Source organism: Calonectris borealis, chromosome 10 (genome assembly GCF_964195595.1).
Source record: "Calonectris borealis chromosome 10, bCalBor7.hap1.2, whole genome shotgun sequence".
NCBI classification, from domain to species: Eukaryota; Metazoa; Chordata; class Aves; order Procellariiformes; family Procellariidae; genus Calonectris; species Calonectris borealis.
This window is the reverse complement of record NC_134321.1, coordinates 557633-583093: the sequence shown is the minus strand read 5'-3', so window position 1 is coordinate 583093 and position 25461 is coordinate 557633. Positions and strand designations below refer to the sequence as shown.

Below are 25461 nucleotides of genomic sequence, written 5' to 3'. Positions count from 1 at the left end.
AGTGGATGAGCAGAGCTTGCACATATAGCAAGATGAGGCAGCGCTTGGCTGCCATCCTGAAGATTTCCCAGAAGGACTGGGTGCTTGTTCTCACTGCAATATAATTTAGCACTTTCTTTTCATTTTTCTTCCCCTTAAAAAACAAACAACACCCAAACTCGGAACCTTTTGTCAATTTATGCTACATGTTTCCAACTCTCAGCATCCACATGGGAAGCTGCTTTGCAAAGCTGGCTCCATCCTGTTGGCAAAGCAATCACATTGCTTCCACACTCTGACAAAAATCGGATGGTTACAGTGCTTTGTACAGTGTTTACAGTTCCTTTCCTTCCCCCTGGTGACCACGGGCCCCTTTCATTGACTTCTCCCTTCAGATCTGCTCAGCTCAGCTTCCACATCATTTTCCTACACCGCTTTCACCTCTTCATTAGCTGGTGCCCTAGGTTACATTTCCTCTCCAGCCTAAAGACTTCGGCTGCTGGAGTGTGGGTATCCGCTGAGATAAACAGCCAGAAACACTCAGGAAACGTTGCTTTCACACCCTTTTCCCCAGAGGAGTCTTTGCAGGAGAACATAAAACAAAGAAACAGTCACATTTTGCACTTCTGTTCGCGGGAGGATCTCAAGGCGCTTCATAAGCAACTAATGAATCCCTCAGCCTTCAACAGTCTGCCTATGCTCGTGCTAATGAAACGTTATCGGCACCAAGGAAGTCTCCCATTCTCTACAAAAAAATGAGCTTATTTCACCTCATCTTGAGTCCATCAGTAAGTTACACTGGTTGGTTTTCCAGCCAACAGCAAAGAGCTGGGATTCCTTCAGTGGACTACCAAAACACAGTTTACAATAAAAGCTAATAAATATTGAAATAATAAACACTAATAACAGTAAAGATAAACACTAATAACACTAATATCCATTAAAGACAGTATAAAAGATGCACACATTTATAATTGGCCTGGCAGATCTCTGTCTCTGCTCGCAAGTCAGCCACTATAATTTTACTCACACCAATCTGATCAAGGCGAGGAGGAGCCAGAGCAGTCTAACGGTCCCACAGGATCTCCAAATATTCTGGCAAATTCAGATTGATGCAAACACAGTCTGTGTAAGCGAGCTCTTTCTCTGCGCAGGAAGGCAGGGGATTCTACGCTCTTCCTGCTCTCGTTCCTGCTCCCAGCACCACCCACACTGAGAACTAAGAGTCTTCTCTTGCACATCAGAATAGTCTTAGCTCAGATCTCCCCTCGGGGTTACCTCTGCATCTCAAAAATATGGACACCCTCTTCTTTCTGCAAGGAAATCATGTCTCATGCCTACGCATGCTGGTATTTCAAAGGTTATTTCACCAACGTGGTACACTTTGCAAGATAAGCCTCCTTTATATGCTGGGATTTACTGTGGGGAAACCTTTTTATCCTGGGTCAGTGGCTGGTGTTAATGTCTCTCTACCTATTACAGCTATCCTCCAACGAAAATCTCACTTCAGGCATCTAGTTCTCATTTGCATCTAGGGTAAATCAGTTCCTTCTACTACAATTGCTGACACTACTGAGAGGGAAAAGAGCCCAAAGCTGCTGCCTCCAGCAAGAGCACACAGCTAGGTGCAACACCGAGTCTCCGGCCAGAGCAGGCAGGGGCGGCTGTTGTGCAAACGCTGGCTCTGTTGGCCGACTGGCTGGGCTTGTCCTATCTAAATGCCTTGTCTGCGTGCACTCTTAATCTGACTCTTTGCCCGCCTTCCTTAGTCTGCTGATGTAGCAAGGGCTTTTTTGGGAATCCAAGCATTCTTCCCAGAGACAGAGACTGGGCCAGGGGTGAAATGTGTTTACACATTTTATTCTTTCTCAGCACAGGAGGAAAAAAAAAAAGACTCAATTTTTACAGCATGCTGAACCTTGATGCCACGCTCCTGTGAGAGCTCACGGCGGAGCCCTCCACCATCCCTTATCTCCTCTGGGAGGAATTCCTCACCGACCCTGTGGACACCCCGTATCTCTGCTGTGACTGAGAGCATCAGCACACCCTGTCCCACACGCCGCTGGCAGGCGAGACCTCAACCGCTGCCCGTGCTGAAGGACAGGGCTTGACTTTCCCTGGGTGTAAAGGCGATGTCTGCGGGCGTCCGTCTGGTTTCTGGGCACACGTTCACATGGGTGCAACTCTGGGTAAATATGTTTTTTGCATGTGCCACAGAGAAAGAACTGAACTGTGGCCGGCTGAGCCATGGTTTCTCTCCTGAACTCATAAACTATGCCAGGATTTTAGAGTCATTCAAGCTGACCAGATGAGAGCAGAATAAAAATATTTTCAACTCAGACCTGTCATCGTCTCTGGACTGTCGATAAATCTGTCTGGTCTGTCCTTCAGCTGAAGGTTCACTGTGAAGAGATGGCTTTTTTCTGATGTGTGGAGCTGCACACACAAAAAAATAAACAAAAGCTTAGGAAATTTAGTAAAATATGAGGTTCCATACGCACACTACACAGATTAACATCCAGAGGCTTCTCTGACCACTGCTTCTCAGTACAGGAGGGTCTCATCTTTAGCAGAAAGAAAGAGAGGGAATGCTGATTTCTGTTTTAATTGTTTTGCTGATGTCCCAACAAAGGGCACCGGGGCACAGCACACACCACAGTGAGAGCAGAGCCCTGGCTTGCTGCTATTTTTAGTAGAAACGGACAGCAAAACTAACAGGCTGGCCAGTCTGCACATTTTCAGTGCTGGGCTACAATACAGAGTTTTGCAGGTGACGTGGTGGGAAAGTGCTCCTCTCCAGCTTCTACTTGCAATGTTCCCATCAGTGGGAGCCCAAACATTTCCTCCATTTCAGAGGTGCAGTTTGTCCTCCAACAACCACACACTGCTCTTCGGTGAGCATCTGAGCATTTTCTCAGGCCAATTCCTAGTTCAGAATAAAAGTTACAGAAATAGCAACACTGAAAGGTGGCCAAATTTTTTGCCTGAACTGAACTCTTCCATTTAGAAAGGTAAACAAGCAGCTCCTTCCCAAAACTCAGCAGAGCAGAGGCTGGAGCCACTGCAGATACCCACGGAGCAGACAACGCAGTATCGGCGACTCATAAACGCCATTCCAGCATCAGCACATGCAAAAAGCCTCTTGCCGGAGGGGCGAACCCGATTTGCAGCTGGAAGCGGAGGGAGGGAGGAGGGGAGGCGGCGTCCCAGCCGCTGAGTAGTAGGTTGGGGGCAAGACCCTCCCTGCCCTCGGACCTGCCCCACGCTGCGGGGGGAGCACGGGCTGGCGGCCTCACTCCCCGACTCACCAGCACATGTACGCACTCCACGGCAGAGGAGTTCACCCACCGGGCTTCAAACGTCCTGTCTGTCCCAAAATGGCACTCCAGAGCTGTCTCCTGAGAGGGAAGACAAGGGCAGAACAGCTGCAACAACCATTTTGTGCAGTTCTCCGTCTCAGTCAACTGATATGGCAGGCACCGTGTCTCACCTTGTTTCTGCCGTCAGTACCTGAACTGCGTTCAAGTCAAATAGGAGATCAGAACCCGATACTGTAAATGGGACTGGGATCTGTGCCTAATTAATCCTGCTCTGTTACACACCTATACATAAAACTGCTGCAAGCTGAGCATCACCCATGGAGCCAAGCCCTGTCCCTTGCTCTCGCCCTGCGTGCTGCTGTAAGGTGTCATGACCAGGCGTGGGGCAGCCACCCCTGGAGCCAGGGACATGCAGCACGTGCAGACCAGGAGACGTGCCTGACTCACAGCACGTGCGGACCAGGAGACGTGCCTGACCCACAGCACGTGCGGACCAGGAGACGTGCCTGACCCACAGCACGTGTGGACCAGGAGACGTGCCTGACCCACAGCACGTGCGGACCAGGAGACGTGCCTGACCCACAGCACGTGCGGACCAGGAGACGTGCCTGACCCACAGCACGTGCGGACCAGGAGACATGCCTGACCCACAGCACATGCGGACCAGGAGATGTGCCTGGCTAGGCTACGGTCTCGTAACCCCTGCCAGCAGGGCACCTGGGTTCCTCTGGACCGGGGGTGTTTAGAGCTCATGCTGCAATGCAGACTGAGAGCCAATGTGGTCCCAAGCAGCGTCGCCTAAACCAGACCAAACCAGTCTGTGATTTGGGCTCAAAGCCACCTTCCTTCTCCTCCTAATAACTGCACAGCAAATCTCTAATTCAAATGAGGACCCAGCCGGGAATACGTTCAAAGGCAGATTTTCTGTGCTGCTTTCCTGATAACACAAGGATGATATCCTGCCCCGAGTTATGCTGTGCCCCTATCCTGCAGGAAAAAATCCTATTTCCAAGCAGGTTGATGCTCACCACTACTGAGGTCTAACTACCCTTTGAAAACTGACAGATCTGATAAAAGACATGAAAGAAAGCACCAGACTCCTGGCAGGCAGCTGCTGGCTCAGCGAACACACACGCAGCTGCGAGGGGGAAACTGGAATCTCCTCCAGTGCATCGCTTGCGCCCAGGCAGCTTCTGCTCTGCAGGCTGGCCCGTGCCCCTCGCCTCTCGCCGCTGCCCGGGCGGTCCCCCCGCAGCAGCGTAGGTGTCAGGGGGACACATCTCCGATGCGCCGAGCTCCGCGAGCTTCTGCGGAGAGGAAAGGAGAAGGAATCCTGCCTGGCACCCCAGGACAGTTTGTGGATGATGGCAGGAGGAACTGCCAGAAGACTGCCAGAGCCTCTCCAGCCGCCCCAGGGGCCGCAGTGCCTCGGCCCCTTTCCTGCTGACTTCATTTCCTATCGGGTTACATGCGGTATTGCTTCCTCTTCAGCCACCTCCAGCATCCACAGAGGAAGACGGATTTCTCGCCCTTTTTTGCTGATTGCGGAGGGCACATCCTTGTTTGCAGAGGCCGGACCTGTGCAGGAAACGGCAGCCCCAGCCAGGCGGGCAGAGCTCAATTGGGCACGCGGTCCAGCGGAAGCAGTGCCTCCGCAGGCTGGCAGCCCCCCGCCGCCCCGGCGCAGCAAGCCGGGCAGCGCCACCAGCATTTCCAACCTTCTCCTCTCCCTGCAGAAAGAGGAGTTGCCTGGCGTGCAGGTATCCTCCACAGGTGGAGTGATCCAGGCCCCACAGGCCCCGCTGAAGACTTGACCCAAAATGACACAGGGCAGCTTTCTACAAATACCAAAGCTTAGTCAAGTGTTTTCCCAGTGCCCAGCCTCCCTGCCCCAAATTCCTCTGGTTCCTCCTGGTGTGTGACGCATCTCCGAAGGCACCATTTGACATCCACTCCTGCTTTTCACACTATTACAATTCGCATGCCAGAAAATTTCACAGAAAGGATTTTTTCACAAAAGAAAGACCTCCGCAGTGACCACCAGAAGTTAAGTTAAAACATATTTTCATGCTGTAATCCAAGCAGTGGCTTAGCCAGCACAGGGCTCTCTGCTCGCAGCTCTGGGCTTTGTCCTTCATTCCTAAGTGCGGGGCGGTGGGGCCGGGCTGGCACAGGACGCCAGGACAGCACGACACCGGCACGCTCTGTGGTGGAGCAAACACCCACAAGGAAACCGGGAATTTTATTTCCCCCAAACATTTTGTTCTAGTGACCGTTTTGCAAGGCGTATAAACCTCCTATTTCCACTGAATGCAAAAAGCCTGTCACTAATTGCGGGAGATCCCTGGAGAATGCCTGTGCACAAACAGCATCTCCCTTCAGTTTTGCCATGCAACCTCACTCGCCATCGGGGTGGTTGCTTTCCACCACCATCTTTTGTCAATACACTGATTTCAGCTGGTAACGCAATCACCCACTCCCAAGGCAGAAACCAGGTTGTACTTAAACTCCCTTCAGCTGACCTGGCCACCTTGCTGCACACCAGCCTAGGCTCAACTGAACCTTCCCGATCTCTCCAGGAACTCATTTACCTTAGAGAAAGTCGCGTTAGCTAGGGAGATCGTAATGTCCCGAGGTACTCCTGTGGGCATTGGGTCCAATGAGGCAGGTACAATTCGCGGACAGTCGATTTTCTTCTGTTAAATACAAAACAAGACAAAAAAGAGAGATGTTAGCTGGGTGCATGCTGAGCATCCTCAGTGATGAGGCAAGAAGACACATCAGGGCTCTTGATAAGATTAATTTTACTATGTGTTTAAAGTCAGATCACACTGTAGCCCCAGAAAGTGAAATACCAAAAATGGCACCATGACGCACAGAGCGGTAATGCCACGTGGAGCCTTCCTCCCCCGCGTCACCAGCTTTAGCACTGCCTTAAGATCCACCCCTCTGCTAGTGGTCAGATAACCATGGCAGGGTGGCCAGGTTTCCAGGAGGGCTCGTCCGCAGCCGTGGGCCGGCAGCCATGGGCCAGCAAAGGGAGGAGCGCAGCAGGAATTCCCCCCTCACTCCTGCCCAGCTCCTGCACCAGTTCAGGGACATTGGCAGCTCCCAGACCCTGGGTGGTGGGACTGCCAAGCCTGCACTTTCATCTTCCTGCACTGGAAAAAATATCCTCCCAGGTAAAAAGCAAATGCGTATGCACTCCTCAGCTGCCACTCTGGGCAGCTGCCTCATTACATGCACTTAAATGTTAGAAGACGGGTCCGGAGTGACGCTAAAAGGAGGCACTGCAGCCTACAACGGCAAATCTGCCGGTGTGACCCCGCTTCTGCCAGCGGGAAGCCGATGTCTCACACATCGCAATGCGCATTTCCGCAAGCCCCTGCAGAGATTTCGCTTTCCAGCGGTCTCCCTCCTGCACAGTGTCATTTCAGAAGTGTGCGGGGGTTTGTGTGTGCACGTGTTTGCGCACAGAGGAAAGGGTATAATGAGCTGTAGGGGCTTCAGCAAGGGGACTGCAGCAGTAGGACAGCTGAAATGAAAGGCCTAAATGAAGCTGAAAAATGATTTTAAAAGGTCATCTGTCCCCCTGCTTTTGTTCTCACTTTAAATTGATGGCTCAGATACTGGAGCTGACTCAGAATTCAAGTCTATGACAAGCCCATCCTGTTCTCTCATGAGATGTAAATCACACTGCAAAACTACAGCAAAAATGAAGCCAAATTCTCCGTTGCCCCAGGGTATATCCAGATTAATGCCTTTGACAGTGGAGCCATTGGGGTAAAAGACAACAAAATATTTGGTGCATTATGTAGAATAATTTGCAGCAGGCAAGATTTCCTTCTCATTTGCACTAAGGGTTACCCCACTGTGAGTCTGCTGATGACGGTGCTGCTGCTGCTCTGATGAGAGGTAGAGCCTGCCCTCCTAGCACTGAGATGCCTGGCAGGACACATCCCTGGTGCTGGACACGCAGTGAGCATGAGGTTTCTCTCTTGCCTTCCCCAGACCTAGCTAGGGGTCAGGGAACTATCTGGAAGAGCCTGTTTGACTGTGGAAAACACGCTTCATTTCCATCAGGACACTCATCTTAACCAAGCACAGTTGGTGCTGCCTGAACAAGGAGATTAAATAGCAGAGATGCACATGATAAGAGAAATAAAACAACAAAGCAAAGCACTGGAGAGATATTTCAGTCCCAAGCCTCTTCCAGGAGAATCAAAAGAGTTAAAATAAAACCAGCAGGGCTACAACTGAAAATTCATGCAAAAGCTCCTATGGCCTGGTGTGTCCTTGCATGTCACAGCAGCTGGCATAGCTTGCTAGATAAATACACTTTAGAGGACTGATTAACTTGTCGTCTTGCAGCCCCTTCTCCTGCTGTTCATCAGTGGCTAGAAATAGAGCTTTCCAGCTGATTATATCATTCATGTCTGGATCAGGGCAAAGGATCTGAATGTTTAAAATGCTGCGGACAAAGCCAGTACGATGCTGGCTTTGTGGAGGACCAGTTTTCAGGTGCCGCCACGCCAGCAACGGTTTGTTTACTGAAAGCTCTGACTGTAGGATGAGGCACCATGTTTCCAGGGCTACAGAGCACCTCGTCCTGCAGGCTGCTCACTGGAATCAGCAGGAAGAGCTGCGAAAGGCACAGAGATAAAACAGGAATGTGCCCAAACCAGGTGCAGCATCCAACCGAACTGTACCTCTGGAGTAGGAGATCAGAGACAAGAAAGCAAGGATAGGCACAGTTACCCCTGCCAAGGGGTAACCCTGGCTCTCATCGTCTGCTTGAGGCGACGGGAGCAGAGTGGGAAGACTGGGTGCAGCTCTCCCTAACACGTAGGCAAGGCTCCTCGAGACCCATGTCCACAACCCTAATTTCCTCCCTCCGGGCAGAAGAGCAGCTGTTCCCCGCGACAATACGCGAGCACCCTGTGCCACACTGTCCCGCATGGTCCCTGTGGCCAGGGAGGCAGATCCGATGCTGGGCTGCGGAGGTCCAGCCATCCCAGCACCTGCATGCCCCCTCCTCACATGGGCACCGGCGCTCAGGAGCAGAACAATGTCTCTGTTGGGTTTGATTTCGGTGGGGCCGGTTCCTCCACCGTGTGGCTGCACAAGCGCAGGGTGCCGGCACATGCGCAGGGGCAGGAGCGAGCTCAGACAGGGCAGGGACCAGGCGGCCGTGGTGCCTCCAGCCCCCGGCTCGGACTGCTCCCCGTTTGCAGTGCTGCAGGCAATGTCACCTCACTCTTACCCTCCTTTCCACTTGCTCCCGTGTCCCAGGACATCTTCCAGCCTCATGCCATGGAGATCCACCACACCTGACGGTTGGCACACCAGGTCCCATGGCGACTCCAGTGCCACGGGAGGCGTCACTGACCGACAGCCACAGCCTCGGGTTTGGCTTTACAAGGGATCGTTTGGGTCTGGCCCCAAAAGGCTCTGTGCGAGAAGCCCTGTGCCCTCCCCACCAGTGGCAGTGGTTTTACCCCCACACCGTCGGTTTTACTGCTTGTCCCCCCTCCAGGAGCCCCACGCAGGGGTGGGGACAAGGCCAGGCTCTGCCTTGTGGGGCAGGCAACGAGGAGGCAGCCGCACTCGGCAAGACCCAGTTCTCAAATCCGCCTCAGCATCCTCCCGGATGCGGTCTGGCAGGGACACCTGGGCTGAGCCAGGAAAACACGCCGCTCCCTGCTCCGCTGAAAAACTGCTCTGCCCCTGCCTTTCAAGCAGCAGCCACAAATTATCTCAGGCAATTTTTGCATTTGCCAGCCAAGTTGCAGGCTATGTGGTGCTTTGTCAAGGAAAAAGTCAATCCAATAACACGGGACCTTCTTCAGAAGTCCTCCCGCAGCCCAAGCTCTTCCTCTAGATTTAGTGAGAAACACACCGCGTACCAGCCGTGACTAAAAACGTTGATGGAGGACCAATCCGTGGCGGTCCCCAGCCACCCCGCAGCCCTGCCATCACCCAGTGCCGCTGGTGGGGCTGACAGCCCCCAGAGCCCCTGCCCCGAGCGGCAGCCCCGGCGCCCGGGGGCAGGCGCAGCACAAGCATCGGTGGCTTACGGCCTGCTGTGCCATGAGGCCTGCTGTGCCATGAGGCCTCCTGCCCCGGCAGCCTGGCACGCCGCCAGACAGCCAGCACAGCTCCCTGTGTCCCGGCTCGGGGCAGACACCCCACAGCGCACCCTCAGCGCGTGGGTTCCACACCAGGAGCAGCCATCAGTGGTGGTTTTCAAGTGCCCAGCCCCCATCCAGAGGCAAGAGAAAATGCCAGATACTTCTGAGCCTGGGAAGTTGACAAAGCGGAGGGTGCTTCCTCAAACCGCCCGGTATGAGCAGCCCAGACATTCACCAGGAAGCTCAACCCATCCAGACACACTTCACAAGCCAGAGGACAGACCAGCACTGCCCTGCGCTGCCGGGAGCCATCACCCTGCTGCCACCCAGCAGGGATGGGAAACATTTCCCGGGTTTTACACTAGACACAACCACGTGGAGCTACGACATGGTGGCCCCATCTCCTCCCCCGTCCCCTGCACTTGCAGCCACCCACCTCCTTCCCGCTGGAGGGGAGCAGATGCCCGGGCTGGCCCCGGGGTTGAGCCTGGAGGGTGAGAGTGGAACGTCTGACATGGGGCCAAATTCCTGCCAGCGACGAGCACAGGGAACCGCTGGAAGAGCTGATATGAGAGCAGAGCACCAGTGCCAAAGGGATATTCAATTTACAGTGTAAAAGCTTGGCTTGGATCTACGGCAGATTGATTGCTAAAAAGCCAATTTTATTTAAATTAACTTCAATTTAAATTTCAGAAGCAGGAACACACTGAGCCTCTGGGTTATTAAAGCTATAATTTTGAAAGGGGTGATTTTCTCCTTTAGATGAGCATTACCAGTGGTGCTCCAGCAAATTATTAACATACCGCAACAGCCTAGTCAAAGCTAAACGAATTGTAAAGTATTGCTACGTTTATTGTATTACTCAAACCCAGGCGTCCCAGGATGCAGAGAAGTAGTGGCATTGCTCCAGACGTGAGAAGCGATGAAGAGCCAAGGGATGGAGCCCGCTGAGGGCACCGGGACAGCCAAATGCTTTAGCCAGGCTGCCAGCCTCCTCACACACACATGCCTCCAGGCACGGCACAGCACGGCACGGCTGCAGCTTACCTGCCCTGCATGCGTCCCGCTCCTGGACACCAGCAGAGGAGGGTGCCCCAACTCCAGCCCAGGACAAGCCGTGGCCAGCAAGTGCCAGCCGCTGATGGAGGAGACTCAGAGCCTGCCGGGAGGAGCGGCTGAGACCGCGCTGAGCACTGCTGCCTGAAGTGCACCCCTCATCCTGAGGACCTCGAGGCAAGACGGTCCGAGCCCAGCCTCAGCCCCATGCTCACCCGCACTGCCGGGGAGCGCTGCGAACATGACACACGCAGAGCAGCACCCCAGGGCGGCCCACCAGCTCTCCATCTGCAGAGCCTTTGGAAGTGAGACGTGTATCGCGGCATTTCCAACTGCGGAGACTCCTCAAGGCCAGGCAGCACATCAGCAACGCCGAGCAGCACCATCCTCGGAGCACCCGCCAGGGCAGCGCTGCCAAACCCAGGCGCCATCTGCCTCCATCCCCGGGAGACGGAAAACAACAGCCACAGCGCAGCAACGTGGGAAGGTCTCCCAGTTTGACGGGCCTTACCTTCATCTGCAGCGCGTCGTCACACTGAGAGTGGTTGGAGACACAGGCGTAGGTGGAGGGGCACCAGTGACACTTCCACCTGGTCGAGAGGCAGCTGGTGCACCTGAAATGGCAAATGCGGAGAGAAAAGCAGATTTCAGGCTGCTCAGGGGAGCCACACCTCAGCCATGCAATCGATCTTCACACATTGTGTTCAGTCTTTAATGGTGCCCAGAAAACCCCAACTATGGCAGGCGCTGAGCTGTCCTCTCCTCCTCTCTCTGGGAGCTGGCAGGGGACACGGGCAGAGCCCATCATCCCCAATGCCACTCTGAGGCAGCTCCATGGCGTCACCACCTGTGGTGCCACCGCCTGGCCCCAGGCCACGGCAGACCGGGAGTCACCAGCTCTGGCTCCTCCCCTGCTTAGCGAAAAATGCTCTTTTCCCCCAAAACACTCTTTGCCCTGTCCGTCTCCCCGCGGAGCCAGGCACGCTCATGCCCGACAAAGGCTCTCCCCCGCGGTTTGCGCAGGGCGTGGGACCACCGGCGGGCAGGACGCGGGGATGCCCGCGGTCAGGTTCCATTGTTATGCTCCTGAAAGGTGGATGACGTTCTGTGGGTGGCACCAGAGCCCTCCCCTCCAACCCACCGTGCTGATGAGGGGTACGGTGCTGCTCCCACCTGGGGCTGGCAGGGGAGAGAGAGCAGAGGGAAGGTGCCCCTCCCCACGCCCCTCCCTCACCACCCCACAGAACCCCCAGGGATCGCTGGGGAGGCCTGCTCCACTGCCTAAGGGTTAACAGAACAAGCTTTATATAAAAATATTATTCACGTTTAAAAAAACCCCAACATGTCCAGATGGCTCGAGACACCGCGAGGACCCTCCTTTGTAAATCCCTGGCAGCGCAGCCACTACGCCCTGCCAAGCCCTGCCCAGGCCCCCAGCCGCCCCGCTGGCAGGGAGGCTGCGCTCCCCCATTAACCCTGCGTGGGGGGACCCTCGTCCAGCTGCGCACGTGCACCCTCCCTCCTCCCGGCTTCAAACCGCTCCATCTGCCTCCATCACCGCGGTGCCACGCGGCCAGCGTGGCGCCACCCGCACCCTGCCGCCGCCTGCCCGTGGTGGCCCGGCACACCAGGGTCACTTACGCTCTCTTCGGGTAAATGTTTCCAGTTCTTTTGCAATCGTAGATGGTGAAATTGGCCCGGATAATGTTTTTGCTGTTGACCCGGAGAGCAGTTTCGACGACCACGTGGTCTGAAGAATCAAGCCAAAGAATATTGGGTTGCAAGAGCCTCTCGCTCACGCTCATGCTTAGAAGACAAGACAGACCGTTGGGAAAACAAGGGCTAAATCTGATATGTTTTCTCTAGGGCTTCCTCCAAGCTGCATTTCAGAGCTTGGACCATTCATCTTTTGCCCTCTGACTTTCAGCTCTTCCCTCTCAACGCTTTACATCACCCTCACCAGAAAAGAACACTGAGACTTTCAGCAGAAAATTCCAGCGTGTTGTGCGTGTGTTAATTAGCAGAGTTAATTATTGTCTTCGCTTACAGTTGGTGCTAAATGATATTTTTAAAAAAAAGTGGTAATTAAAACATGTTAGTTATCATGTTTTAAAACCCCGCTCACTTTCCCCATGACAACAAACCCGCAGAGAAGAGTGGAAATCCCTTTTTTGGCTACTTAACATGCTATGCTAACTTCCCCTTCCCCCAAAACTGCTTCATTTTTTTTTCTTTGCAATTTTGCCATATAAGCACCAGGGACAAGAGACAATGCCTCTTTCAGAATATGTACAATAAATCAGCACATTGAATTCCAGAAATTCATTTGGACATTGCCGTAACCAACAATACAGAACAGTTAATGATCTCCCATTCTTTGGATAGCTAGGGAGAAAAACAATGCAGCTTTATAAACTTGCCTATGAAAAGTGGGATTTTCAAAAGGACTGGCTAATTCTTCTCCTACTGAAGTCAGCCATCTTCAATAGAGCATTCACTCCAGGCTTGAATGATGAAGATTTTACAAGCACTCAAGTCTGGAATGAAGCATCGAACTTCTCAGAGGAAGCTACAAAATGGGGCCATCTCCATCGCTAAGTGGCCAGTATCAGGTCTAGTCAGCTCGGCTGTCAAGGCTCGGTTGACTTCAATCAGATCTGCAGGTGTTCGTCACCTCCAGAGCACAGCTCCATGGAGCCTCAAGATGGGCATCCCATTTGGCACCATCTGAAAACAAGTGGATACTAGAAGACCTTAGTCTGGCTTTTAATCGCATAAATGGGATTAAGAGTTTCTGAGCTGCCTTTAGGTACACACTTGCTCTTCTTCCAGAACTTCTCCTGAAAGGTAGCGCATGTTCGGGAGGGAAATTAAACAAAAGCAATTGAAAATATCAATATAAGTAGCAACATTATTTCCCCAGGGTGACAACATTTTTGTTTTAGTACTTATTAAATCTAAAGCAGAAGTTCTAACCAGATAAATCTTAATAAAATAAGTACATGAACTGGCTTTTAAATTCTGATGTTTAAAACAAAAATGGATAGATTTGAAATACTGTCAATTCATGTTAAGATGGTGGAACTCCCACACTTTAAAGTCATATGCCCTATAAAACAGAAGCAGCTTGGGTCTTTCTTCCCCTGTATGCATTATCTGCACATAAAATTGGAAAAAGAAAAAAAAGCCTATGAAAAATTATGTCCACAAAAGTGGTTAGAATGCACAGAGCTTGTTTTCCTCTACATACCTTTGTCGTCTGGAAACGTTGGATATTTCTCACGTGGAAGTAAACTACAATAAATAAATTGGTTTACATAATCTCCAGCAACTCTGGCTACTGTGTGGATATTATTTCCATAGTCACATGAAATATTTGTTCCATTCAGGTTCGGGATAGTCCCATTTATTTGTATTATCAGGGCCTATATTTGGACAAAAAAAATATCAGTTATTATGACAGAAAACTATATATAGAATTTGTCAATGTTTTACAAGCTTTTCATAGGCTAGCGACTCCAAAACACGTCCCCAGATAGCCGTTTTCTTTCATTTTATGCACTTTGAACTCTAAAAGCCATCTGCATACAAAACCTTGCTTCAGTAGTAAGAGCTCTGTCACCACAAACTCCAACAACTGTAGCTGGTGTGTTACCAGCTGGCATGAAAACCCAGCCCAGGGCTTTCTTGGGAGACCACTCAGAGGAAGCAGGACGCAAAGGCTGAGCCCTCCCCAGCTGCCCAGGCTGTCCTCGACCCATGCTGCCTGCACGAGCAGAAAGCATTAACCCCTGCTTCTGAGTGCCTGAACCTCCCGGCTTGCACCAGTTCGTACCAGGGACCGGTGACGGGAGGTGTCTCGTGGCAGCCTGCTGGGAGGGCTGCTGGGGGCCGACCACAAGCCAGCGTCCTTCCCCGGCACACAAGGGCCAAGCGGGCTGGCTGCAGGGGTTTCTTTTTGCCATCAGCCTCCGAGGGGAAGGGACGGGAAGTTTTGCAGAAAGGGAATGCTTTCGAGGAGGGCAACTCAGGAAAACACGCAGCCCACGTGCTCGGCTGGCTTCCCCCGCCATCAGCGGGGTGACTCCCTGGGGACCCCCAGCCTACCGCTCCTGCGCAGCGGAAGTGGAGCCGGACCAGTGCTAGGGTCCCGCAGGATCCCTCTCTCCAGCTCTGGTCTGGGCTCTGCCCCAGCTGTTGCCTGTCTACGAGCGATTTCCCCATGTCAGGGCTGGTCAAGAACTTTGGCAGAGAGAGATTTTTGCCATCATGAGAGGGTCTGTCTTTAAACAAAAAAGATTGTGATGAAAACAACTAAAATATCATTAAAATATTGTGAAAAATAGCAACAATACAAAACCAGAAAATGAGTGGATTTAGCTGTCTGCAGCTGGTCTTCTGTATTTTGAAATTTTACAAATCTCTCCAGTGCATTTACTTTAGCAGCTTTAGAAGCCCTGTTCACCTACAAGCTCAGCAGCTGATGTCCTGCTGGCTTCCAGGGTGTCGAGCCGCAGCAGGTCACCTCCAGGTGCTTTTGAGAACCTTGGCCTGACTCAGTGCACACAACAGAGCTCAGCATCCCCACGACCCATATCCGAGCTGCGTGGAGCTGTGCCACTACGCTAGAGGAGCATGGATATTTATCAGCCCTGAAAGCAGGTAACGACTTTACAGGGTGCTGCATGTGATTAATTTAGTATTCACATCAAACGCACCGGGTTCTCTTTATTGATATTAATCTCGGGCTCCAAGATGGTCATGGAAGGGCACTGCTGCACTCCTTCACTTGCACTCGCCCAGAAGTTGGCCCCTGTGAAGTTCATGCACTCGTGCTGCAGAGAACACCTGCAACGAACAGAGGAACAATTCGTGATTGATTATTTTTAAAACAGGTGATAAAAATGTCGACTTCCTTGTGAAGGAAGATCCTGAGAAAATCCTGTGCCTACACCTTTTTTCTCCATCCATGCAGCTAAGCCCAAAGCTTTGCTGCTATATTTAAAGTGTCTGGTTGCCACGATAAGAGCGCATACTCCCACCAGCATCAACGGAGCGTCAGGATTCAGGGTAAGCGAAAGCAGGCAGGCTGAACCCAGAACTGAAGAGGAGAAGGTGACATTTTGTCCAACTTCTTCAATTTGTAAACGTGGAGTCTAATTTTGTAAATTCCTTTTTGAGTGTTGATTGTCTCCTACACGTAAATAATAATTGCAAGGGCAAAAGACAGTCTTTAACAGGGTGTCGGCATCTCAGTCCCATGGTTGGATGCCTGCAAGATATTCTTTGCACTGGCAGCTGACTGCAGCGTAACAATGCAGCTACAGTTAAATCCTGGCTCTGAAGAGCATCCCAACCGTTTGAGACCAGATACAATTGTTTTTAAAAGCATGTACTTCGTAAGGAATGGACAAAGACTAATGGTAGTTTGACTGTGTGGAAATATAAAAGGCATCAGAAATTCTTGGCTGGACTTGAGGGACAAAGGACATGCCAAAGCGCGCTAGGACACAACCAGTCCTACCTGGTCTCCATCGTGCACCACCCGCAGTAAGCGTCAGCGGCGGCCAGGCACTCCGTGCATGTTGAGTACTGGTTGCAGGCAGCCACCTTCACCCGTGTCATCTGCACGACAACAGCACAACTGCTTCCAAATGGTTTCCGACACCACAAAAACATTCAACCCGACTGGGATGCGCCGGTATGGCCACACATAGCTAGCGACGAGACACCAGCATCTCGGGCTACTTTATCCGTTAACCTGGACCAAGCCTTACAGAACGGACAACGAGGAACAGACCCTGGCACCGCCGTCCTCCGCCCCACACTGCTCAGAGGTGGATGCTCAACCAGCTCGCACGGGGACCGGCACAGGCAGCTGCCCGCTGCCCCGCCAGTGCCCCCAGCAGAGCCCGTCCCTGCCTGGGGGCCGCATGCCCCAGGGCAGGTAAGGATGCCCAAGGGACGGGGCTTGCTGCCGCCGGCGTAGTCGCCCCAAGGGGTTCATGGCAGCGCTGAGCTGCTCCTTTTCAGCCGGTGCCTTGGCAATAGATGTGTGATGGTCAGGCTACGGAGAGCGACTCCACACCTTTCTGATGCGTCAGATGGAGATGGTTTCACAGCTTGTCCCTCCCTGTGAGAAGCTCTCACTCAGACCTGCAGAAAGCGTCTTTGCAGACAGAGCTGAACTCTATCTGGCTATTTACAAAATGACCAGAAAGCGAAACCACTCTGGAAACCTTAATTTGTGAAGAAATCAAAGGACCTCTGGGCACTTGTTCGGCAGGAGCAGTCGGAGGGAAAGCATGTGTCAGTTTCTGCTTTTTCCTCCCTCGATTTCTAAACATTTCGGAAGGAAAACTGAGTCATTTGGTACAGCGGGGACTGACAACGTGAGGTGCTGAGAGCCCTGAGCTCCCACCAAGCCAGCGCACCTCGGACTGTGGGCTACTTGGCCCGACCCCCACTTTACCCGCAGCACTTCACTGCTTCCCAACCCTGCGGTGCTCAGCACCCCCAACCCCATTGAGCTCCCGGGGAGCTTCCCAGGATGCTAATTCCATCAAAGAAAAAATAACTCATCTGGTTTATTGGAAAAGAAACAGACAGAGGAAAGCATCGTAAGTGCTGCACTGGGTGTTTGATCAAGCCCCAATAAGGTGCACAGCCCAGCCTGGGAGCCGAGATGAGACAGTCTGAAACATCGGCTAAAGAGGCATCCTGGGAGGGTTCTGTGAAATGATAATGACCAATCTGCAGGGAATTAGGGCTTGGAAAATATAAATGCAACATATAACATTTGTGGTTGTGCATCTGTTTTGACAGATTAAAATGTAATTCAGGACAAACCACCAGCGCCTGGAGCGCTCAGCTCTCGTCTTCCTCCTCTGCTCACTTGACGGAGATGAGACCGTCTGTTTCTACCTGCTGCAGCATTCCCACTCTCCGCAGAGAGCCCTCCTCCCATGCAGCCCTTCTGCCGGCCATGCTGGGCAGAAACCTCCCCCAAGGACCATTTCTGACAGGCAGACTTTTTGTCTGTAGGATGTCCTAAAAGCCTCATTAAAGTCTGTGTACCGTAATTTTCAGGTTTCTATACAGGAACAACCTCTGCTTATTTCTGCACTCCCGTAAGTGGGATCGGTTTTGGTATCTTTCACTCTTCTTTTTACCTTGCCACCACAAAGATGAGAAAGCCTGACAAGCTGGTCTGCTCAGCATGACCCCCACCCCACGCAGGAGAATGGACAGGCACAGGTACCCCTCTGGAAAGCCCTTTGACACCCCAGCCAAAGCTCTGAACTGTTTGGCTCTGCCCATTAATGCTAAAGCAAATTCTATTGTCCCTTCCTGCGCCCAGCTTAGTGCTGAACGCTAAATCAAATGCATGATGCTCAAAGGACTATTTGGCTGAAGACTAAAGGTCTCACCTGATAGGAGGTCATCAGATAGAGGTAGGTGGAATCAGAAGGGTCGAACTGCATGATGGGGTGGACAGGCTCTCCATAAGCCACCGAAATGGATCTCTTGCTAATAACCTTCATGGTACTGTCCAGATTAATCTGTAGGGAGAAGAAGCCACTCATTGAGACTATTTTTCAAACACTATGGGGAGATGATCATTCTTCCTGAGTTATAAACAAGAATCAAAGTGGAATCTAATGGCGTTCCACATTTTTAAATGCTGTAAATCTCTACACCCTTCGCAAGCTGCACACACAGAGCTTTGCTGAAAAGCCAGCTCTGTGCTACAGGGAAGGCACTAAGCGGTCCAGAAAGCCCAGGCCACGGCCAGGAGCAGTGCCCAGTGATGAACAACCCTCGCAGCCCTTGGTCCCTCTGTTTAAAGCTCTCTGTTTGAGAGGCTGCCTGCAAAACTTCTAGTCTAAGGCTTTACCCACTGCAAGGCTCAACTGCACGGCTGTTTCCAGCAGGCCACAGCAGTGTTACTCTAGCTTTACCCTAACGTAAGTGGCACCAGCCTTCAGCCCTCATTACATACATATGTGCATTTCTGTTACAAAGAACATCGCATTTCCAAAGCTTAATGAAAACCAGTGAAAATCAGCAACGGGGCTATACAACATGGCATCCCCTGCTCCCTGCATATTTGAAAAATAAGTATTGTCATTCCTGGCCAAAAGAAGCTTTATCCCTGCTAACTCCAGAGGAACATGGCAGCTGCTGCAAGAGAGCCAAATCCTACCTTGCCTCATGAATCACCAGCTGAAGCGCTGGCAGTGATGGAAGAGGCTGCAAAGCATCAGCCTGCCTTTCAGATCCCAGAATGTCTTGGCATTTGACTTGAAAACTCAGCAAATCAAATGTGGCATTGCTGAGAGGAAATAACAATAGGGCTACACAATTTCGCGTGACAGTCACTTTTCAGCTTAAAACAGAAAGGGAGCGTGGAAAATTCCTACCTCCTTACTAGCAAGGGAAGGCAATAATTGTAAGGACCAAGCGTGCCTCTGCTCTCTGAAGTCTGGATTAATTAATTAACATAAGATTAATTAATTCTTACACTACAGCAGCACTGACATGTCCTAGTAAGACAGCACAAGCTCAAAGCAGAGGGCTTCCCTCTGCTAAGAACCGTATGCAAGCACTGCTAGCTACTATGCAGAAAAAGAAGGGAAGTATCATTATCCCCATTTTAAAAGCTGGCTATCCAGAAGCTAAATGATTTGCCTGGGATCACCCAAGACGTCCATGAACTGAGTCCCGACGCCCTACACTTTAGCTTTGCAACCACCCTCTCCCCTTCTTGCTGAGATTTGCTCTACGCTTGGCTGTTTCTAGGCGCCTGTCCCTAGGTCCCTCTGCCTCCTGGGCTTGTTTACCCTACGCTTTCACTGCGCAGACACTTTCCCTGGATCCCCGTGAGCTGCGGGCCCCCGGGGGAGAGCGACCGCAGAGGTGCAGAGGGGCACAGACCACCAGTCCTCTCACTGGAGCAGGGCCAGGGCGTGCTGGGGACATGTGCTGCGCTGGCGAGAGCAGCGTGGGTTGAAGTTCTGGGCAACCCCACCACAGCTCCTTGTCTACAGCCTTCCAGACCTGGACATGTGGAGACTCGCCAGAACAGGCCCTTCCCATCCCCCCGTATCCTTCGAGGGCATTGCACCCTGGCACACCTTGCCCTGGCCACCACTTCCCACAGGCTGTTTTTCCTCTAATGACTGCTGGACGTGGCAATGATAATGGCCCTCACGAAATGCCCGTCTGCAGCCTATCTGATTAATTCCCCATACATACCCCTGGCAGCCATAATTGCTGCTGGCAAGAGCTGGTTGAGCACTATTTCTGCCCCTTTGCTGTCTTTTCTCAGGCAGCAAATCTGAATGATAACTCACGCAAAGTATCTTGCATCCTGTGCCAAATAACAAGGAGCCCCGAAGGTAAAAGGGCTTCTGGTTATGCAGCTGTGTTGCAGAATTAGATTAGAGCTATCTGAGCAAATTATCCCAGCAAAGGGTAGCCAGGAGCCTCTCCCTAATGGAGGCTCAGCAGATAAGGCTGCTTTCTCTGAGATGATAATGGAAGCAGAGCTGTTAATACTGTGTGAACAGGGGCTGCGCTGCGTGTGGCATGTGCCTCTCCAGCCCGGTGCACCTGGCCGAGGTGCCAGCTTCCTCCCACCCTCGTGAATTACCTGCCCCTGCGGGCAAAAATCAAAGCAGTGAATTTCTTTGTGATCGTTCCCAGATTTCTGCCAAGAGCACTTGGCCGCAAGGGAAGAGATTGGATCAGTTTTCTTCTCTCCAAGCATTTTGATCCAGCATTCTACATTATGCACCACTCACCCCAGGCTGAGACAAAGCAGGTATCAGCTGTGTCTCTGCTCCAGGGCTTTTTTCCCCTCTCCTCTGTGGACTTTCGATGCTGGGAGTACACCAAGCTGTTGTGGCTGGCTGGAATCAAAACTTTCTTTGGCAAACTTCAAGCGCTGAAGTTACTGAAACCTTGGCCTTGCATCTTGGCTCTGGAGCCAGGGTATTGCATTGCCCTACATTGCCTTTGGCACATTATTTAAAACAGATACTCCATCAGATGCGTGGGTTCACACCTGCTTTGGACTCAGCTGTGATGAAGCATCACTCGGTGATTCCCCTGTCTACATGGAGCCTTCAAAAGCCATCAGGAGGGAGAATTTACTAGAAGAGCTGTTAATAATTAAATGCTGCACAATAACATTTCCAGCATAGGGTTCATCAAGAACATCCTGCTCGCATGGCAGCCTTGAACAGTAATTAACGGCCACCAGTCACTAGGCAGCATATATCACTGTACAGATTATGGCAGCATCCAATTACTTCTTCATTGCCAAACAAAAGCAGGTGCTCAGACAAACTCGACAACAAACATTGTCCTCTGTGCAAACCAGGCTGGAAGGGGAAGCCCCGCCACCCTCCCTGTCCCCCCAGCCCTGCCTCCCCCGCGTTGGTGCTGCCAGGCTCCACTTGCCTTCAGGAGTCCTCCGCTGGCGGTGCCCAGGAACACAACGGTGTAGTTATTGACGCTGGCCACCGCCACCGCGGTCAGGCCGCTGTAGGTGAACACGGGGGTCGCTGTGACGGGGTTCACAATGGCCAGCGGGTGCTGAAGGTGCGCTGCCCCACAGTCCAGCTGCTCCGGCTGTAGCTGCGGAGAGACACGCACATCAACGGGCTGCAGCAAACACCAGCGGGTCCCCCCCACCATCACCGCCTCGGGCTCAGTGTGGACAAACTGCCGATGGCCCTGCTGCGCCCAGGGAAAGCTCCTCACTACCGAGTCATGGAATAGGAAAATGTAACTGGTTAATATGGGAGAAAAGAGATGTAATAGAGCCTCCTTTCTGCTTGCCAGATCTTCCCGCAGAGCCAAATCCAGACTAGGCTTTGCTGGAGATGACCTGTCGGAGGAGCTCTGCCCTTGCCCATGCTATGGGTGGGATCAGGGCAGCACAGGGATCACTGCCGGAGCCATCCAGGTGCAGGGCACCCCACGAGGGCATCCTCCAGCCAAAGCCCCATTTACTGTAGCAGCACCCTCACCTCAACATAAAAGTCAGGTGCGATGGTAAAAGAGGACAAGGGGGCTCCTTGCCCCCCTCTCCCACCGCAGCAGTCAGAGGTCTCTTCTCCGGCATGGCACTGGAAGCCCCTCGCCGGCAGGGACTGCGCCGCAGTGAGGTTTCTCAGCCTGCTGAAGATGAGCCCTCCCCAGCAGCCTCCTGCCCTCGCAGAGGCAGTTGCTCTGCCCCACAGCGGGCTGATCCTGCGCGCCGCCTCAGCACTGCGATGGGTGCCCCTTCCCGCGCGCCGCCTCAGCGCTGCAACGGGTGCCCCTTCCCGCGCGCCGCCCCAGCGCTGCAACGGGTGCCCCTTCCCGCGCGCCGCCCCAGCGCTGCAACGGGTGCCCCTTCCCGCGCGCCGCCCCAGCGCTGCGATGGGTGCCCCTTCCCGCACGCCGCCCCAGCGCTGCGATGGGTGCCCCTTCCCGCGCGCCGCCCCAGCGCTGCGATGGGTGCCCCTTCCCGCGCGCCGCCCCAGCGCTGCAACGGGTGCCCCTTCCTGCTGGCCAGCGCTCAGGATCAGCACTCAGAAGCGTGCGGAGCCGCACTCAGCTGGGGCGGCTACAAGCCCAGCAGCCATCTCCAGCTCCTTCCCTCTCAAACGAAAGGTGAAGCAACAAGTTTCTCCAATAAAAGAACTCAAAATATTATTCCCCTGCAAGTAAGTGAGGAAGTGAGTAAGAACAGAGCCAAGGGAGGGGGGAAAAAAAAGCTTGCTGGAGACTCTCAGGACTGTAAATCCTGGCTCTGATCTTGCTGCTACTGCAGTCAACAGCAAAATTTCCACTGGTCTTCCACTGGGACAGGACGGGATGGAGGAGCTGCCAAGTGGGAGGAGGCACCGTGCTGCGGGACACGAAGGGATATGCAGTGGCTGCAAAACTGCCCAGAAACACTGGAACCACCGACCCCATCCAACCTCAACCCTCAGCCGCTCACCATGCGCCGGGGAACAGTACAGCTGTGCCCTGTGCCCAAGACCACAAGATGTTCGTTATTTGCCTCTGGCTTCTGCTTTCAAGCTGTTCCTCGATGCTCTGGGGGAGCAGGAACTGCCTTTGTTACAGAAAAGTTAAATTCAGGACAGCAGGACAGCAGGCGCCACAGCTCGAGCCTGCGCCCGGCTCCAGCAGGAACCACGGCGGTGAGCGGCACTGCCGGGCTGGCCCCACTGCCGGGCTGGCCCCACTGCCGGGCTGGCCCCGGTGGACGAGCCACCCCGTCGGGGGCTGGCGACTGGGGCACGAGGCCGGTATCAAGGCTCCCATGTCAATTCGCTATCAGGTGCCAAGGGGCGAAGGCAGAGGACAATTGTTAAGGACTCCTCACCTGTGAGCCTTGTCTGTGAGCAGGCATTTGGCTCGTTTCGCCCAGAGCAAGACAACAGACTTTACTATCCTGTGCTAAATTAATCAGCACAGTTGCTGCATGACAGCAGCATTTGAAAATGGGACTGATGCTTCATATTCCTCCTACCCTGCTGAGATGCAGCCGAGATTTATGACCACTCTCACCCTGAATCCTCTGAGACTCTCCTTATAATTTCTGCTCAGACAATGTGGACGGATTCAACAACGTCTGAGCATCACAACAGTCTTGCTGCCGACAATTTACCTGCTGTCATTCTACAGCAGCTTTTATGAAGTGCTGTGGGTGCAAACGATGGGCATGTTTCAAGGGCCATTACCACATCATCTACAGTGCCATTTCAGGCTCATCTTAAGAGAAGCCGCAACTGCACTGTCACCCTTCCTGGGTGCAGGCATGCAGCTGCAGGGCTGATGGGTATTTGCAGGCTGCCTGAAAGCACACCAAATTCAGGCCCTGATTGTGGGAAGTGCTTACACAAAACCCTAGACAAGAGACTGCTGGCGGACTGCAACCCACACCCCTAAAACTAAGCACATTTTACGCCTTACTGAACTTCCACCACAACGTGGATATCCCTTCCAAAATAATCGTCAGGAGTGCTAATTTAAGCAGAACAAATGCAGGGATTTGAGGCTGTATCTGTTAAGAAACTGGACCACATGCTTCCACCAGGCAGGAGAAGTTGACAACCAGCGTGTTTAGCATATTCCTTCCTCCCTGGGCTGAGCGCACCAGGGCCTGTATTTTAATTCCCTTATTATCGTTACTATTTCTTTAATGGAATCAGACTAAATCTTCAGCTCTCCCCTCTCTTCGCCCCGTTTAGGAGATTAGGCAAATCTTCAGGCTTTGCAGCGAGCGCGTGAGACCCAGGCAGGACCACCCCTCCGCTCCGACCTCGGGCCCGGACCCCGGTTTGGGCTGCACCTCCCTCTTTGTGCCTGTCCCCCCTCCCGGCCACAACCACACGTCTTGGGTTGGTGCCACATTACAGCAACACGTCCCTGGAAAAAAATGGGGAAGAAACTTGCTAAAACTCAAAACATATGCGAAGCAAGTGGGCTGTGTCTCTGGGAGCGAGGGGTGGCATCCCCCCGCCAGACCACGGCAGGGCTGGTGACCTCTCTGCAGGGGCCGGAGACGCTCTGGGGGGGACAGTCGGCATGGAGAACGCAGGCCATGGCACTGCCCCCTCCTCCTCCTCTTTGCGTGGGAGAGGACAGCAGCAAACCCCACCGGGCTGGGTGTGAACTGTAGGTGCCAGCCAGCTCTCAGCCTTCTGTAGCAGCTGGTCAGCAAACAGCACTGGCTTCCCGAGCACCTGGTGCCGTCACAGACGCACAGCACCCTCTGCGCAATGGCACCCACAGCAGACAATTCCCCTGTCCTGCAGAACGGTCGTCCCCCCCGCCCGGAGGGAGCGCGCCGCTGCAGACACGTCCGGGGCTCATTTCCCTGCTGCTGGACCAGCGCAAGCGTGCTGCCGCAAATGGCAGACTGGGTCCTCTCCAGGAAACCGCCCTGATCTCGGTCCCCTGCGCCCCAGCACACACCAGACCCCGCGTCTGCTGCTGCCGTCCGACCAGTTGCATCAGACGTGAAGCGGCGAAGACTGATTTGAAAAACTTCCTCTGTTAAACAAAGTGCCAGGCAAGAGGCAACATGCTCGGAACTGCAGCTTGGTTCACATAGGACCGAGACGAAAGGATCAAGTGTTGTGGATGCAAGTGACTTTGCTAAATGCATTTTGCAGTTGTATGGCATTTCATTCTATTAAAAAATAAAATTGCAGCCCAAATTCTTAAGTGTTTGTGTTTCCCCCTGTAACCGGGCAACACAACTTTTTTATACCATACAGAGGATACAGCAAGCCATTCATATTTCTGATTTAATGGTCCCTTCCATTCACAGCCAGACCTTTAGAAATGCACTTGGGTTTATTTATTTGTCTTGGGGATGATTATCTCTAGCCCCTCTTCATTACTGTTTCATTTACCAATATGAGCGACCTGAAGCTCACAAAGCTCCTTCCAGCTGGGAAACTGAGGCACAGAGGCACCTCAGGCCGCCTGGGAGCCCAAGGGACGCTCAGCACCTCGTCTCCGCAGCAGCTGCCGGGGAGCTGGTACTGGCGTTTGTCTGCCGGCAGCTTCGCTGCCTCCCAGCCCAAGGGACACAGCCCTTTCTTCTCACAGGTGGCCGAAATCACGGGAAGTTCCTTATCTGCTGCGCCTGCCTGTGCATAAACCACGCATTTCAGACCTAGTATCAGCGCAAAGTGTCTTCCACAGTAAACAGGATGTAACTATTCTAACACAGGCCAAGCTTTATTTTGGCCAGATACATCCTTCCTCTGAAACACCTTTCTTTAAATGACATCAGCTCTTCCGACGGATGGGCAGGAGGAAACATACGGTGCTTCCCTCTCTCGGGTCTCAGGGTGGGGAGACACACTGTGCTGCTGCTGTCTGTAAACCCCAGCACAGAGGGGACATCTTAACTCTGCCGCGTTATGGTAAACAGGATACGGCCAAGTCACATCCTT

General features: G+C 52.9%; 1 protein-coding gene across 1 annotated transcript in view; it reads right to left on the bottom strand.

Moving 5' to 3' along the window:
* PLXND1 (plexin D1) overlaps window positions 1-25461 on the bottom strand; it is an 86906-nt gene that overhangs the window by 44751 nt on the left and 16694 nt on the right. The window contains exons 2-11 of the mRNA XM_075158531.1: window positions 20954-21130; window positions 17917-18048; window positions 16011-16111; window positions 15205-15334; window positions 13737-13911; window positions 12128-12236; window positions 10998-11100; window positions 5891-5995; window positions 3288-3377; window positions 2322-2415 (exon numbers count right to left, since the gene is read on the bottom strand). Coding sequence (XP_075014632.1) covers window positions 2322-2415; window positions 3288-3377; window positions 5891-5995; window positions 10998-11100; window positions 12128-12236; window positions 13737-13911; window positions 15205-15334; window positions 16011-16111; window positions 17917-18048; window positions 20954-21130 — 1216 coding nt within the window. The remainder of the gene's footprint in view (window positions 1-2321; window positions 2416-3287; window positions 3378-5890; window positions 5996-10997; window positions 11101-12127; window positions 12237-13736; window positions 13912-15204; window positions 15335-16010; window positions 16112-17916; window positions 18049-20953; window positions 21131-25461) is intronic.